At 42.0% G+C, this 17,029-nt stretch overlaps 1 protein-coding gene across 1 annotated transcript in view; it reads right to left on the reverse strand.

Moving 5' to 3' along the window:
* Positions 1-1,191: 1,191 nt before the first annotated feature.
* Positions 1,192-17,029, reverse strand: part of LOC103768464 (microtubule-associated serine/threonine-protein kinase 2-like) — a 97,561-nt gene continuing 81,723 nt past the window's right edge. Inside the window, exons 20-28 of the mRNA XM_008935606.1 lie at positions 16,028-16,137; positions 13,408-13,562; positions 12,018-12,322; positions 9,181-9,396; positions 7,166-7,392; positions 5,545-5,667; positions 4,344-4,480; positions 3,942-4,129; positions 1,192-3,248 (exon numbers count right to left, since the gene is read on the reverse strand). Of these exons, the coding sequence (XP_008933854.1) occupies positions 1,192-3,248; positions 3,942-4,129; positions 4,344-4,480; positions 5,545-5,667; positions 7,166-7,392; positions 9,181-9,396; positions 12,018-12,322; positions 13,408-13,562; positions 16,028-16,137 (3,518 nt within the window). The remainder of the gene's footprint in view (positions 3,249-3,941; positions 4,130-4,343; positions 4,481-5,544; positions 5,668-7,165; positions 7,393-9,180; positions 9,397-12,017; positions 12,323-13,407; positions 13,563-16,027; positions 16,138-17,029) is intronic.

A 17,029-nucleotide genomic window follows, 5' to 3' on the forward strand; every position in this document is an offset into this window, starting at 1 on the left:
CAGCAGTGGAAATGATCTAGCTATCAAAGCTGAAATCTTAAAATATCATGTGTGTTTTGAAGTCTGCTTGCAGCTTGTCCACAGAACTCAAGGAGTCAGAACTCTGTATAGATTTTTTTGTTTGTTTCTAAAACGGGCAGATTCAGAAAACTCAGTAAGTTTCCCAAGCCCCAATTCAGAAATGTCAAGGAACACCTTAAAATCCCCACCTATTTAGACTCACCAAGAGAAGGAAAAGTCTCCAAAGGTCATTTATCATTGAGATAACTTTGCCTGAGACACACTGGAGAACACACAACTACAAATTCCTCTACTTTAAAATCAACCTACAAGGCACCCCTCTCCTGGGGCCATTTATTCTGAGGCAGGGCAAGTTACGAATTGAAGCCAGAGAAAGGAAGATAAAACATCATGAAAATTTTAAAAACAGAGGGAAACATTGCCATGTGCCCCATAAAGTATAAGTAAAAACAATCCTCAAAAAAAAGGAATACAGTTTACAGATTGGAGATCTCTCTGATAATCCTACTGAAAAATACTCTTTATTATTTATGGAGAAGACGGGGATCGCTCTCTGTCCAGCCCCTCCAGCCAAGTCTCTTGTCTCTCTATCCTCTAAGGCCATGTGCAGGACCATGAATGCACATGGTGATGAAGAGGCCTTAAGAAGAGATTTGTAGTTCCAGAATAACTTGTGGACAAGACAGTATTTTCTTCTCCTTGTCAAAGGACATCGGACTGTAAACTCCAAGAAAAAACTTGAAATTTTTGAATCTGAATGGCATTTCAAAGAGAAGGTTGAAAAGCAGAAGTTTTAAAGTAAGCTGCCTGTTTTTTGTATGCAAAATTTCTGGGTCTCAAATAAATGCAGGATTAGAGGGAAGAGCACAACAGGCCCTAAACTCTAGTTAACATAAAAGGTCTGGAAAGGTGTGGGGGGAATCAACACACTGTTTTCTTAAGCCCTGCTTTAAGATACCCTGTTCTAAAGAGACCTCAAACAGCAAGCATTACTGTGTACAAAAATAGAATAGCAAGGATGAAAAAAACACAAAAAACAGTATGAAAAAAACCCTCCCAAAAATAGATGTACACAAGTTCTATTTTATATTAGTGTATATTACAAAATTCAAACATGCAGTCTCTATTTTGAATGTAGAATGCTCCAGTCCACATACACCAGGGATGCTGCTATGTTTTCTTTACAGCACCATCATGTGACAGGGGAAAGTCTTGTATTTTCAACTGATTCCCAACCTCTTTGCTTTTCGCTTGTGTGAGAGTCCCTTCTTTACAGGGCCTCGTGCTGCCATCTGGCAGAGGAGAGGCCCTCAGAGCTGCCTGTCCAGCAGCGTGAGACAGCTCTTTCGATGGAGTGACTCTGCAGCTACCTCCCAACACTTCGGATGCTTTAGCACTGCAAAAAGTTGCCTCCTTTCTTGCCACCGCAGGACACGTTGCTGTGTTTAAGGACTCTATGCAGGATCTGCTCCTCGTGGTCAGACCGTCCGTGCTAGATTGTTTGGCTTTCTCTTGACACGCTCCTGCTTGTGAAGTTTCCTGCCTTTTTTGTTTTGAATCTCCATCTTCCTTACAGGAGGCACTCAAATGGGGGAAATCCTTTCTCTTCTCCATGTCTCCAGACCCAGACATACTGAGCTTCAAAGGGCCCAGCATGCTCTGAGCTAGCGGCACTAACTGGGACACAGAGAGAGCTCTCTCCATAGCACCAGGGACGAGGAGCACGGAAGACACGGCGGGGCTCGTTTTGCTGGCAGCTGCAGCACTCTCGGCCTGGGATGAGCTTGGCTGCTTTTCAGTACTGGGACTTCTTTGGGACATTTCACTCGTGCTTCCAGGAACCAGCAATGAGGTGCTGTGCTGTTCTGTAGGCTGAAGTGTCTCGTTGTGATCCTTCTCACTGCGATCTGCAGGGCTTACCGGGAGAGGAGTGCTCACGCTTGCCATGCACCATGAAGAAAGTGCTAGCAGAGGTTTGGAATCCTGTTTTTTCTGACTGCTTTCTGTTAGCAAAGGGTCTTTCAGGTCAAGCTTACCACATGATGCCCCTGAAGAGTCGTCATCTTCAAGTTCCAGGAGTCTGATAGATGGGCACTGTATATGTTCTGTACCATCTACTGTTTTTTGAGTACTTGTAGTTCTCCCTAGATCTTTGATTGCTTCAGAAGACTTGTCTTTTGGACCAAAACACTCAAAAGTTTTGTTTTCTGGTAATTTATGTTCCTTTGCAGTTGTTTCAGATCTTAGGAATGGCTTTTCTGAATTAGCTAATTTTTCTGGAGAAGTTCTTCTGCGGACCTCTGATGGAGAAGGGTGCACACCGATTTGCAGTGGCTCTGAAACAGGCTTAGCTTGTTGGTTATTTCCCTTCTGCAGGTCTTCCGTACCTTTTGGATCTTCAGGTAGAAAGGCATCATCTTCAATACTATCCTTGCTTTCCAATTTAGATGAAAACTTACTATCCTCATTAAAAGAATCTGAGCCTCGGTCTCCACTGTCAGGGGGCTTGTCCAGTCTTCTCCCATCCTGACTATCTTCTGAACCATCATCCGTTTCATCTTCGGAAGAATCTACTTCTCTGATGGCCTCTTGCTTTTGCAGAGACTCCCTCCTCTCCACCCTGTCCTGTCGAATAGCACCCAGCTTGCGTGAACCTGGCTTCTGCAACAACCCTTTTTCTGCTAGCCCAAGTTTGCCACCTGTTGTTTCATTCGCAGATTCTTGCAAGCTCTGGAGACTAGGATCGCGCTGTAGCATCTCCTTCTTGAACTCAGAGTGAGAGATATCCAAGCTATGCTTACGTGAGGACGCCAGCTTCTTCTCAGAAGAGGACAGCGAGGCAGCCAGTTTCTCAGCTGACTGCACTCTCTTTAGCAAAGGAGACCTAGGGGGCTCAGCGCTTTTGGGGCGAGAAATCTGTCTCACCAGTGGTGGAGAGGAGTGCAGTTTTACTGGAAAAGACTGAATAATACTGGAGCTGCCAAGGGAGTGCCCTGGTAAAGGCGACGGGGAGCGCTGTGGCGATGTGGACTGTGGAGTTGGTGAGGGAGTGTGAGCCAGCGGCGACAGGGGGATGTTCCCCGCGGACTTACGCCTTGGAGACCTGTACTGCCTTTGAAGCTTTGGTGCTAGTCCGTGCAGGGAGCTGGGTCGGATGTGTCCAGAGCTGGCTGGAGAATTAGGAACACTGGAACTGGGAGAGCTGCTCTGGGAAGAATTGCCTCCAACTTGAAAGAAAGAAAACAGAACAAAACAACTGAAGCAGATTAATATATATTGGGCCATTAAGTTATTGAAAATAGGACATACAAAGCCAAGACAAAATGCCATGTTACCACAAAGTGCTGCAGTAACATTATGAGGCAATATTGCATGGATTCTGATGGAAACTTCATATCATTGCCACACAACACCAAAACACTCTGCTATAAGAACATTTTTTTTTTAAAAAAAAAACAAACAAAACCAAACCCCAAACCCTCCAAACAGATAAATCACGTGTTTTATTGCTATTCTCAAGATGCAAAAATCTCTTTATTCCTTCAGTGGATTTGATTTTCGAATATGACTTTTCCACGTTGTTTTGATTTCTTTTCTCTGAACTAATATAGAAAATGTGTCATACTGCTACAAAAGCATTGCCACTTGTAATACCCATTTTTATCAAAGTGAAAGGATGCTGTAGTACAGCAAATGCATTCTTAAAAGGTTGTATGGATTTTCATTTTTAAATGAATCCATCAATGAGAATACATCCACCCCTAAGGTAATTGACATCACAGCTGTCATTTTACTTCACCAACAGACCTACTACCTGCTGCTGCATATTTTACTTGAATCAATAAGCAAAACCTCTTCTCCAAGTTTTTCTTCTGTTTGGGTGGACTTGGGGGTTTGGTTTGGTTTGTTTCTTTTTTTACCTGAGTGTACAGACTCAGGAGTGGATCTGTAACTCTGCGTTGGGGACCGAGGGGACAGGTTGTGAGTCGGAGAGCCTGGCACACTTTCTCCAGAAGACAGAGAGCTGTTCAGTGAAGATAAACTCCGGCTGGTGTGAAGTAGCGAGGCTTGTTTAGTGATCTTTCTCAACAAAGAACTCTTCTTCTTACTGTGGAAGAACGTTCAAAAGTTGTTAGCATGCCCAAATTATTTATTTACCTTTATTGCCATATTTCAGTCAATTTTATGGCAAAGTTAAAGAGAAAAAGAAAAGAACTACTGAAGGACATACCTCCTGACATACATTATCTTCAAATAGATTTGACAAGATCTCCCTTACATTATCTTGGTTACCACTTAATTTTCACAAAATCAAAACGAACCTTTCCTGACCATCCTTAGTTTTGCTCTTCTTGTTCCTACGAGCCATCTTGGATTTGTAGCTCGCTTTTCGAGCTGGACCGACTTTGATGGATGTGTTCTCAAACGGCGTGGTGGAGATGGACACTTTATTTCCACTCTGTCAGAAACAAGAGACACTGACATTGCTTAAAATGTGGCAACATGAAGCACATCTGCAGGCTAAGCAGATAGGCTGCTAGCTTATTTCTGCCTGCCATTTTGTAATCCTTTGTCAAACTCCATTTCCCCCTTTGCATTTCCACTTATCATTTATGAAGGAATTGCTGAGAGAGAGAGAGCCCTCTTTAGTCAGGCTTTCACAAATGATTAGCTCAGATCCCAGCTAGTAGGTAAAGCTTCCCAGAGCAGACAGAACACAGAATCTGACCTCTCACATTGAGATCCCAACTGTCTCAATTTAATACTTGTAATACTTGGAAGCTTGAACAAAGTGATATTCTGTCACCAATCCTATTCCCAGTGCTCTGACTGATGGCAGATGTGAGTATATCAGGTATCTATCATGATGAAACTGCAACACAGAGCATGGCTTGTCTCATTCATCTTAAAAAAAAAACCCAACAACTAAAATCCTGATTGCTCCTCTATTTGCAATCCCAAAGATTTCTGTCTCTTGGAACGGTCCAAAACCTTGGGTCTTATTTTCATAAATGGATTCAGCCCAGAGGAGGTATCAAAATGCAAGTAATTTAACTGGATAATTTTAAGGCCAACCATTACAAAGCTGCTTTTAAATACCACTAGGAATAATCCTTGAGAAAGCAGTCTTAAGAGCTAATAACATTAGCACAGCCTAAAGGCAAAAAATAATTTCAAAAAATTTTTTTTCCAAGTAATTTGGACAATTTTTAAGGTGTTTGTTTCTTAAGCCAAAGTTTGAGGAAAGGTATATTTAAATCTTATTAACTTTTGACTCTGTTGCTGATAAAAATGTATCTGATGGGTCCTTCCTTATTTCTCACACAAAATATTTTTGTTCAGCTAAAATCACACGCAGAAATTTTTGAGGTTTAGGGATCAAGCTGCAGCAAAGAGCTTTTACAAAACAAGGGTCAGGTGCTGTGTACATACCTGTATTTCAGACAATGCCAATTAGATACCTACGGCGTTTTACACAAGTGGGCTCATATTTTCCAAAATGTAACAGTGCTGAGTGCCTACCTTCAGAATCAGCTCCACCACTTCTGTGTGCACCAGTCCATGGACCGGCTCCCCGTTGACATGGGTTATCAGATCCCCTTCACGCAGACCTGCTTCATTGGCCGGACCACCTTCCTCTACATGCTGGCAACAAGAAGGGAGTGAATGATTTGAGAAGAGGAATGTACAAGATTGCTGGCCAGAACAGACTCAAAGCCCATTCATCTCATCTTTTGCTACAGCCAGCATTAGCTGCTTCAAAGAACGGTGAAAGAAACCACTGACTGGCACAGCCAAACACAAAAATCTGTGTTTTTCCACTGCTCCCCCAGCATCCTGCCAGTCTTCTCCTGACCCACGGCATCCAGCCAGAATGGTTAAGCTGCTGATCAAGAGACCAGCTCCTCCCAAAGCAAAAGGCTTAACACACTTCCAAAAACTTTCAGCACTCAGGAATGTTAACTAGATACTCTTGATTTCCAGACAAGCATTCACTCTTTTTCAATTCCTTTGCCATCCCAAATCTAGCATCCTTCCATGTACATGCTGGACCCCAAGGCAGCTGACAGACTTCTAATGAAAACTCCATGCCACGTGTTTAGGCCACCTGTATTGTATCTCATCCCAATTTATTTTTCCACTTTCCATCCTTGATTAACCTATCCAGCAACAGACTTTTTCACCATGAACACATTGCCCTTCCCCACCACTGTTCAGAAAGGTAAGCCTCCTTTACAGTGGCTTCACAGCCACTTGAGCATACTGCAGCACTCCCCCCTAGCCAGGAAAGATTACTAATCCATATCTCAGTTAACTCAGCATTTTTCAAGGAAAGCAGAAAAGAGCAAGAGAAAAACACAGCATCGGATTGTTTTCCTAGGTATGAATGAATGTTAAATAATGGCCCAAGCATATGAAGTCCAAATTGCCTCACGGATGAACCACCTTTACCCTGATGCCATTCTCCCCAACTACACAATTCAAACAACACTGCTTTGTGGAACAGATCATTCCTAGAAGTCATATATTTTAACAATAAAGGAACACAGAGATCAAGTGCCAGCAGTAATGGGAAAGAAGAGATACAGACATGGAAACCAGACCTTTTAGCATAGCACACAACTAAGCCAAGAGCTAAATCCCTAGGCAATCAGCATAGCAGCAGTGATGCTTTAAGGCTTGCAATCAACTCCAAGTGACTGCTTGGAAAAATCCCAGCAGACTGAACTGATCAGAAGCAGGCTATAATCACCAACACTGGGCTGAATAAATTAGCTACAACTGGCCCTCATGCAACAACCCCAACAAACAGAAAGAAGATATGTACACAGAAACATGCTTTAAAGTATGTGCTACAGGTGAAGGAAGGTGGACTCATGTAACCAGGGAAGAAAGAAGGAAAGAAAGGTTGCTGTGGTTCTGTGATGTGCTTGAACATTGCTAGAGGTAAACCCCAAAATGCTGGTATTTACTTATTTATTTATTTTTAAAGGGTTTCCCCCACCCCAAAAAGATAACTTTGGGTCTGAATAAGCAGAGAGAAAACAGGGTGGCAAAATACAGTTTCCAAAGCTAAATCCCACAGCCCTGACTAAATGCATTTCTGGCCCCAAGGGTACTCTTTAGAAAAGCAGAGACATACCCAGACCATGTGATGCACAGTGTAGATATCACTGTCACCCATATAGACGCGAATGGCGCGGAGGGTGAACCCGTATTTCTTTCCAGCCCGATGGATGATGATTGGTGGTTTCAGGTTTGCAATAGCAGGAGAAAAGTCGCGGCTGGGTGAGGAGTCCCTCGAAGATGGGTTGGAGGATAGAGAATGAGGTGACATTGGACTGGCCAATGGAGAACACGTGTGGTGATCTACAGTGATGACACAAAGGTGGGCAAAAATTAGGAAACCGAGCCTCCAAAAGAGAAAATTCGTGTTAGAGAACAGCTGGGAAAACATCTCTCCCAATGCTCTTAAAGCTGGTGATCTTCACCAGAGCTTGGTGTGCCTGCAGCTTCAACTAATTCATGCTTTGAAATATAAAAATTAGAAGAGCTTCCAAAAAGCACATTTGGAGATCTGCATTTAATACAGGAACACTGCTCGCCTAGGATTATGGTTGGGTCACAGTGTTTACTACTTCTCTTTCAGTGATTTACAATCCACTGTAACTATGTGCACTAGGCACAATCCTGGAACACTCCATTTCAAGGTTATGATGTAGTATCCTCCTCCAAAACATCAGATAGTCTCCAGATCTTGGTGCAAATTACACGTTGGTACACAGATAAATCAAAATCACTTAGCATCAACAGGAAAAAAAAAAAATCAGTAGGCAATCAAACAACAACTACGTCTAAGTAGTTTTGGTAGTGTTTTAAATTCACAGGGGCAAAAATACTTAACTCTACAAAAACTGCTACTGCAAGGACTTTGCTCCTCAAAAACAACATCACAAGTGTATTTTGGAGCATGTTCTCCAAACAAACAGCTGAGGGTTGGACTATCAGCTAAAATATCTGACTCCCCTGTTAGTGGAACAACATCCACTTTTAAAATTACAAAGCAAATACAGAATTTTAAAGTGAAGCGGGTCAACATCAGTAAAATAAGCTCAAAGAGTAGGAATATCAAATGCAGCTATAAAAGGTAATCCCTAATCCTTTAAGAAACACCTGCTGAATCACCCAGCACATATTTACCTGACAGATGAGAGCAGTTATGGAGGAACTTTTGCTAGGTGATTAAATACATGTTTTACAGATTTTCATGAGGGAATTTGTAGTTCAAAAAGCAATGAATGCCCAAACCACAAGAAAAGTAACGTGCATCACCACGACAGTGCCAAGAAGCAGTTGCATACCTGCCTCCATCTCCCTGGCCGAGAGGGGCAGGCAGGCATTGCTCTGCCAGCAGGTTCTGCTGGGTTGGCACTGGTGGCCCAGCTGCAATTTCCTGCTCCCGTCTAGGCAGGAAGAGGTACAGACCTGGAAAATACAGCATGGTCTTATCCTCTAGAAAGACGGACAAAGTCCTTATGGGGAGAGCCTTCTGTTGCATGGTTGGGCTGTTCACTGGAAGTTACCACCTGGCATTAAGAATTGTCAAGGTCTGGCCCTGCTTGGAGACAGAGCAGGGCCAACAAAATAAAGCTATTCAGCATTGACTGACTTTGTGAGTTGCTACGGAACTTCTGAGCACTCAATCTCAACCAAGTTATCTGGAGTTACTAAAACTACCTGGTGCATGAATGTACCGGATACATTCAGTTCCCAAACAGCACTGCAGTTTTAGAATGTGACCCTCCTGAAATGTTACCTTGAGGGCTAAAATCATTCTGTCTCTCTATACCTCCTTGCTGCACCACTGTCATAGAGACTAGCTAGGAGCCAATTTAAACAAAACCAGGGGAAGAATAAGGCCCAGCTGCCATTTACAGAAGGTGCAGTCAGACCACACACACAATGCTCCTGTCTGTGGCAAAGCAGTATTCATTAACCTGCTGAGCAGTAAATATTAATCCGACTGTACAAGTTAGATCTCTCCCCTCCTGCCAGTGAGGGCATAATTCCAGGAGAGTGAAGGAGGAGGATCTGTCTGCAGACCTTTTGTTTAGTGCTTGCAGATTCTGACAATGCCTCACCTGAGGCACTTCTTACCTGAGGGAATCAGGAGAGACAAGGCAGTAGCGGATGCTGATTTAATCACTTTATTGACAGGTCTTGAGGTACGTTTCTCCCCTGATTCCCCAGAGAGCAACCTGTGTCGTGCCCGCCGCACTGCCAAATCGCTGATGGCTTTTGGAGTGGTAAAGTCTGGGCCTTCATTGCTATTACTGCGAGCTCGTGGATCAGAGAAATCTGCAGTGCTCCCAGCTACAGTTTAAATTAAAACAGATTAGAACCACAGGGAATTCCTAACAGTCTATTCCCCTACAGGCAAAATACATTAAATCAAAGCCATGTTTACATGAAGTCCAAGAGTAAATTTTCCTAAGAAGAAACCCCACGGCTTGAATTTTTATTTACAGCAACGGTGTTATTCTGAATATAGAAAATTAGTGGCTTCTGTTCTGTTGGAAAAGCTTGCTAATGAAATCACGTTGCTCAGTAGCAGCTACATGAATCCTGAAGCCCTGGTGCAGTTCTGCAGGAAAGCCATTTCAATGGGATCGTCCACAGATGAAAACAGGTTTATGGGAAGTGCTCCATTTTTACAACCAGCAAGAACTGTCAATCTTTAAGTTAAAATAGCTTGTAATAGAAGAGTCAGGTTCTACTGGAGTTGCATGTAAAAAAATCCACTTTAAGAGAATACTAAGGTACTAAAGTCACAGAAAACAAAAAAGTGGATTGCAAAAACAACCTTAATTTGCCTCCTCCTGAGCACTGTTGCAATTTAGTCTTGAATTACTTCATCTGCTATAATGATATATAAAATGCAAAGTAATCTTGAAAATCAGACTGGCCATATAAGAACAGCAGATGCTGGGGACTGGGGGTGCTGTTCTCAAGCTCAGTGGCTCAGTTCCCCTTCTGATACCTTAAAGGGGCACTGTGAAAATACATTAATTAGAATTTACAAGGTGCTTAGAAATGAAAGTGATGAGTATCACAGCAAGTCCACAAGGGAAATTAATCATTCTGTCTTCAAAAGCAAATTTTTAAGCAGCATGCAATAAATAAAGCCTAAGGGCCACATTTTGAACAATGAGGACAGAACAAAACATTGATCAACGTTATTTAAGTGGGCACCACTGCTCTGCATACTAAGTAAAGCAGGAAGTACCATGAAAATAAAAATTCAAAGCACCATTGCCACAGACCTCAGTACCAGATGCCTGTTCAACGTCTAACATCTAGGGAGTTTTAAATAAGGCCCCCAGACAATGAGAAACCAGAATCGGAGGCTGTGAGTGAAAAGGCTGAGATACACATTAGAAGAGCACTCCGAGACAGTGACAGGAATTAAATTCCTTTCTTGCAGTTCCCTGTCTCTGATTTAACTTTGTAGGGACACTGAAGCAATGGTATCCCTGAATCCCATGTGCTGCATTAAAGGCTGCTTTAATGCATTAGGCTCAGGGGAGCGGGCTGTCCAGGGAAGCCTCATTTTTGCCTATGTCAACTCGTAGATACTTACATTTGCAAAGAAAGTGTTCTTGCAGTATTTAATAGCATATTTCTAGGCTTTAGTATGAAACTGAGAAACTAAGGTTCCACTATGGCATCTATGTCACCCAAGTATGTGGTAGGTTACTTCCTTCACTCCTAAACCTTTTCCCACGGATTAATGGAGTACATGATGGGAGCACCAGGCCTCTTCTGGGAGGATGAGTCATACAGGGGAATAACAGTTCTGAAGGAATTTCACAGACTGGATTGTAGAAGAGGAATAATGATATGTGGGGAACTTTGGCTTTAGTCTTGTCTGGAGGCAAATTTCCTTTAAGACATTTCCACCTTCTGCAATCAATCCACCTTCACCCTGTCAAGTCTTGCTGCCACTCTGACTCCTTGCTCGGTACCCCTTTCCTCTCTTTTCCATCTTCAATGCATGAATAATTGCTTTGCCTTCTTACTCCCAGTTTCTTATTTTCTTACCCAGTTAGTTCTTGCTCTTCAACACTACAGTCTGCTTCTTCCTCTAAATATGCTTTCCTTCTCAAACATTATCTTGTCAACCTTCAGTTCAACTTCCCTGCTTTCTTCTATTGGTCCAAATTTCATTTTTTAGTTTTTTACTATTTTCCACCAGCTCCCAGCTCTGGCCTGCTCTGTTCTCAGGAACAAGGAGATTTGCCCTATCTCTTCCCAATGTCTGGAAAAGGGCAGCAGCTGGGGACACTCCAGCACCCAGAGCCCAGCCCAGCAACGCAGCAGCCCAGGGCATCACCTGAGGGAAGGCCCAGCTCAGGCCAATACTGAGACTGGCCTCAGGACAGTCAAAGCTTCTGAGAAATCAAACACTGACTTCTAAGGACCACTCTACTGAACTTAGGATGCAGTTTTTTAAGCCCACAATTTGGCTAAATTTTGGGCTACTTGGCTGAGACAGCAAGCAGTGCATCCCTGACACCAACCGCACTCCCCCGCAAATTTCAAGTCTCTACTCCGAAATATTTTGATAAATAAAAGCACAGGAAGCAGAGATCTATTAGCATGGCTGACACTCAATTCTCCAGCTCAACTCAGAATTGATCTGCTCCCACTAATGCTGCTTCAGGCAGGCACCCAGTGGTTGTATGTAGGCATAGATCATATGGGTCTCAAGCATGAAAAGACTTTAATCAATGTGAAGCGACAGGACTGAAGTATAAGATATAACTGTGAAGAGATTAAACCACTGACCTTATTTAAAGGCAAGCACATCCACAAAACTACACAAAAATAACCACTTAGCATGAGACATTCACATCACCCAGCATCCAAATCCACACCCTCCAATGTAACACAGCTTTCTTGGGGACCACATCATCATCACACTGAGCACATACCTGTCAGCGCTGAGGCGCTGCTGACAGCTGTGGATGTAGTAGTGGGTCCAGCATCACCTTCTAGCTGCAGCTCTTGCTCCACAGGCTGTTCTGGAATGGGGACTGGCAGCCCCTCCCGTGACTGCACAGCAGATAAGAGCATCCCCTCAGACTGGGGCCTTTTGAGAACAGTTCCCTCATCCTCAGCAGAGATGGCAAAACGGGGCATGTCAAGAAGCCCTGAGCAGCGTCGGCGGACCGTCAAGGGTGGGCTGGAGTCACTCTCCGTGTGCGAGGACTCAGACATAGACAAGCGCTTACGCAATCTAAGAGAGAAGCCCAGACAGAACCCCTCTGTTAAGTCAGGGGGATAAGGAACTTTAAAGAGTGAAAGTAGCACACAGATCCAACTCACACATCTGAAGCCAATTTAAGGTGAAGTTAGGATACTGAGCTACATCATTAGAACTTAAAACAGCAAAGGGTTTGGAGCATCACCTGAGATTAGCTTTCTAACATATTCCATTGCTAAGCTTCTAAGAAAGGAAGAACTAAAACCAAAGAAAAATACTGTATAATGAATATGATATTAAATACTAAAAAAAGTCACAATTACAAAATGCAAATCATCATCCATGTTCCTTTTCGAATTAGATGCATTTTTCTTCCGAAGTTGCTGTAGATTTGAAGACAGGAAGACATGATGCAAGTTGAGGTGCACATCAGTTAAGAGTGTAACCTATAAAATGGTTTGGTTTTTAAATGGAGTCATACAGTCTAGATCACAACCACATTTTATGATCTTTCTAATGACAAACATTAGTGTAAAAGCTTTACAGGAGTTGTACAAAATGAAAGATACCCCCCTTTTTAAAGGAAAGTTTGACAATTATTTCATTAATGCGAGAAACATGGTGGGTATCAAAACAATGGATATTCATATATTTTACTGACATTTTTTATTAGAATACAAATTTTTTTTTTTTTTTTTCATCTTCTGCACGTTAGGAACTTTGGACTTTCCTAATGGTTCCTGTAATTTGTGACAAATGGTAAAAGTCTGGCAGTATCAGTCTTTGGACTCATTGAAGTTTAAGCAAAAACTGCTGTTGGTACTTCTCTGCTGTAACTAGTCTTTCCACAAATTAAAGCTTTACTTAAGGTTATAATCCCTTTAAATTCATTTAAAGTATTTGCTATAAACTTAGCAGATGTTAGTACTTGGCTAGATACACTTAGGGACCATATCACTTCTAGACATTAATTTTCAACTATTTATTTCAGGCTTCATCTATGGAAATACATCATATGAAGCATTCTTGACCTAATCGTGGGCATAGACAGTTTTGGCACAGGTTGGTCTTTTTCAGATGCTATGAAAAAGCAGAAGACATAGTTGTACAGAACTCACATTTCAGGAGACCCAATCACCCAGCTTCGGTCTCGACTCTTCAAGCCTCCAAGGCTGTCCAGTCGGTCATCCTTCTCTTCACTCAGACTCCGTTTGGTTGGTGGTGGAGTTTTCCTCTCTTCATGGATGGAGAGACGTTCCATGCTGCTGTATACCTGCATACAGCATAAGGTCTTTATGTACATAGAAAACAACCTACATGGCCCTTTCTGGTCTAAGGGCATGATCTCTTCTCATAGTGGAAGATATTCCCTGAAAGCATGAACCCGGCAATGTTCTTTGACATTGTGCAGATGTGACATGCTCAAAGTGTGCCAGAGAGAAAAGGAAAAAGGCAAGCTTCAGAAACATTTAACATGCCTTTCTACAACAGCACCCAACACCTCTCCACTGAAAACAGCCCAGCACACCACAGAAATACTAAGACTTTTTGAAACTGCTTGATTTTTGGTTTTAATGATTCTCAGATCTAAGAGCAGATATTGCTAAAACAGGCTCCATAAGTCTTGAAGACTGGCATCTGGAACTTGAAATCTTACTACACAAATGCAATTCAACGACAGGCATCATGCTCATGACCCCATTTCATTGTCATCAGTCTATCAGCATTGCCCCAAGCTTATTTCAGAACAAAAAAGTCCTGCCCCTCCTCAAGGAATCTACTATAATGGTGACAGCTTAATGAAAGTGCCTTTCTTGGTTTTACAGCCCTCTTTAAATAATTAAATGATTAAGCAAAAAAAATCTATCCTTTTAAACTACACTTGACTGTGGACCTGATTTACATAAGAAGAGATTAATGAAAATAATGTTATTAAAAATTCAGCGCATCAACAAGATAACTATTAATAAATCATATGGGTGAATTGTCAGACAAGAATTTCAAAATATAATGAGCCTTTTATGCCTCCCACATTACAAATGCAGTATAATTTTCCAGGTCTTACAATAAATTCATTAAAAGTGAACTTTTTTTCATTGTGGCAAAAACACTGAACACTAAAGAAAAGCTTCGTTCTGAAGAACAGATGCAACTCATAGTGAGAAAAGGCAGAAAAAAGAAATCCTTATGTACTCATGAAAACTTTTTCAAAACCCCAACTAATCCTTAGGTCCCATTTTAAACATCCTGATTTGCATCACCAGAAGTAACAACTCAGTAAAATTAATGGTAACTGTTACTTAAACCACTGTAGCCTGAGGACAAAGAACAAACTGGTCCTTCAAAACTGACTTCAGTAGTGGAAATCTGGAGGAATCATCATGGAAACCCCAAATATCGTTCAGAAGCTCTAAGTAAAATTCCTAATCCCATCTCTTTAAGAGTGAAATAAAATTCATAAAGTGAGCTGACCTCAAAACCAGATTTCTTCTCCTTTCTGCCCCTCCCTAAACACACTTTATTTTATCTGAGCTAATAGTGCCGTTGTACTACTTCGAAATGTCTGGAATTCCAACTTCCTATTTCAGATCACCTGAGTAAGAATGAGACACCTGCACAGACCTGAATCCAGAAAGCACGGCTAGAGGGGACCTCCTCAGAGTTTCCTCTCCATTTCCTCACCTCAGAGATGAACCAGCTCTCCTGCAACACCTGACACGTTTCTCCAAGCTGTTCTTAAAAGCCACCAGAGATGGAAATTCAACAAAATTTTCCAAGAAAACCACATCAATGCTTAATTATTTTTTCAACAGTGGAAAATCTTACCACCTATCCTATACTTCCTTTGTGTCTACCCTTTTGTATCAGTTCTGGATAGAACAGGAAGGCCAATGTACTTCTTTCCTTTGGGCAGTTACGTATTTGAAACTACATCAGGTTTTATGTTTTGTAGATCTTAGATTATTCCTTGTTGCTTTCCTCTGGACTCTCTTTTACCAGTCCATGTTTATTGTCAAGAACACTGCCCAGAACAGGACAGAGTACCCCAGCTATGGCCTTCCTACTGCTAAGCAGATGGAAAGGATTTCTTCATTTGCCCTGCAGACACCTGCCTGTCCTTGCCCAGCATGGGAACTGCCTTTCTGCTTCAATAATTTGGCACATCTAACTCATGATGCGCTAGATGCCCAGATCTTTCTCTTTGAAATTGTCACTTCACCTTTAGTTCCTCATGTTTTATTTGAGACAGTAAACAACAGCAGAGGTGTGAACTTCACCTGTGCTTTTATGGCATGGGATCCCTTTGGTTTTAGGCCATTACCCAAAATGTCAGAATCAGTTTTCACCCTTATACCTTCTTGTCACCTTCTGTAAGGAAGGCCCTTTCAGAATGACACTGTTTAAAGCAAATAAGCTTTGGACACTCCCTATGCCAGCATCCAAGTCATTAGTAAAAACACCAAACTATCAGATGCAGAAAAGACTTCCGCAGTGCCCTGTATGTTATTGAAACATTAAGAAATACAAAATCTCATTCTCTAATTATTGTGTCACTCATCTTCTAATAGGCCACAAACTATCAATGAACAGTGTATACAGTTTTTTCCTTCCTCAGTGAATTCTGAACACCATGCAACTCCCACATATCAGCATGCTTAAAATCTGCCCCATAGAAAGCAACAAAACTATATTCCTCTCCAGATTTTTTTTTCTTTCAGTGAGCTAGCATGCTCCTACCTTGCTGAACCTTGGTGAGCATGAGGAAAACTGCCGGATTTCCACATGATCATCATCATTAGTGTCTTCCTCTTCTTCCGAATCCAGGTGTTGGTATCGTTCTGAACGAGCTGTGAGCAAGACGTGGCATATTTCATCAGTGTGGGGAGTAGGGGTAATTCTCACACCCACCTCACCCATTCCTACTTGTCTACTTACAAAGAACTCCTGGGTGTCCATACGCCATGTAGGTTATTTTCTTTAATAATGAAACATCTCCAGCCAGTTTTGCTCATCCTGTACAACTAGCAATGAAGAGTACCTCCTTCCTACTGAATTTATCTTATATCATCAGCTATATTACATTCTAAAAGCAGCTAACACTCAGCAGGTGTCTAATACTGCAGACCCTTCATGGTAGGGGTATTTCTTTCCTACAGCAAGCAATCGTATGGAAGGAAACATGGAAGTATCTCACGGTCTCAGTTTCCAATGAACAGCTTTACAATTGTAAAAAATATGTCCTGCATGCCTACAAACCTTTTTAAAAACAACACAAATATTTCCCCCTGCCTCCAATATTTCCTCTTCTCCCTCCTACATCTAAAAAATAGGATTAGATTTTGTGAAAGAACATGGAAGAGCAGCCAATATGCAAAGCTATTTTTTAAAAGCAAAAAATCTAAACTGCCTCCAAAGAGATTTTGTGCTTTGAGATTTACAGTACTGGATTTCTAAGCCAGCCACATTGGATTTTGTTGGGCGGGCATTAATAAGTTTGGTTACAGAAAGCTGATAGCTCTACTGAGCCAAATTTGCTGCACTGTATCAGTCAGAAAGCTACTTTTATAAATTCTAAAATGTTCTGCATTAGCGTTTGTAATAGCAATGCCAACTTTTATCAGTGTCTATGTGAGGTATTTCCTGACGTGAGAATTCCAGGCTTTATAAAGGATGCACATCAAAGCCACCCACTAACCTGTTGAGCGTGCCTGGGCACTCGGAGTCTGCCATCATTCCTGC

Source organism: Merops nubicus, unplaced genomic scaffold (genome assembly GCF_000691845.1).
Source record: "Merops nubicus isolate BGI_N331 unplaced genomic scaffold, ASM69184v1 scaffold2722, whole genome shotgun sequence".
Classification (NCBI taxonomy): domain Eukaryota; kingdom Metazoa; phylum Chordata; class Aves; order Coraciiformes; family Meropidae; genus Merops; species Merops nubicus.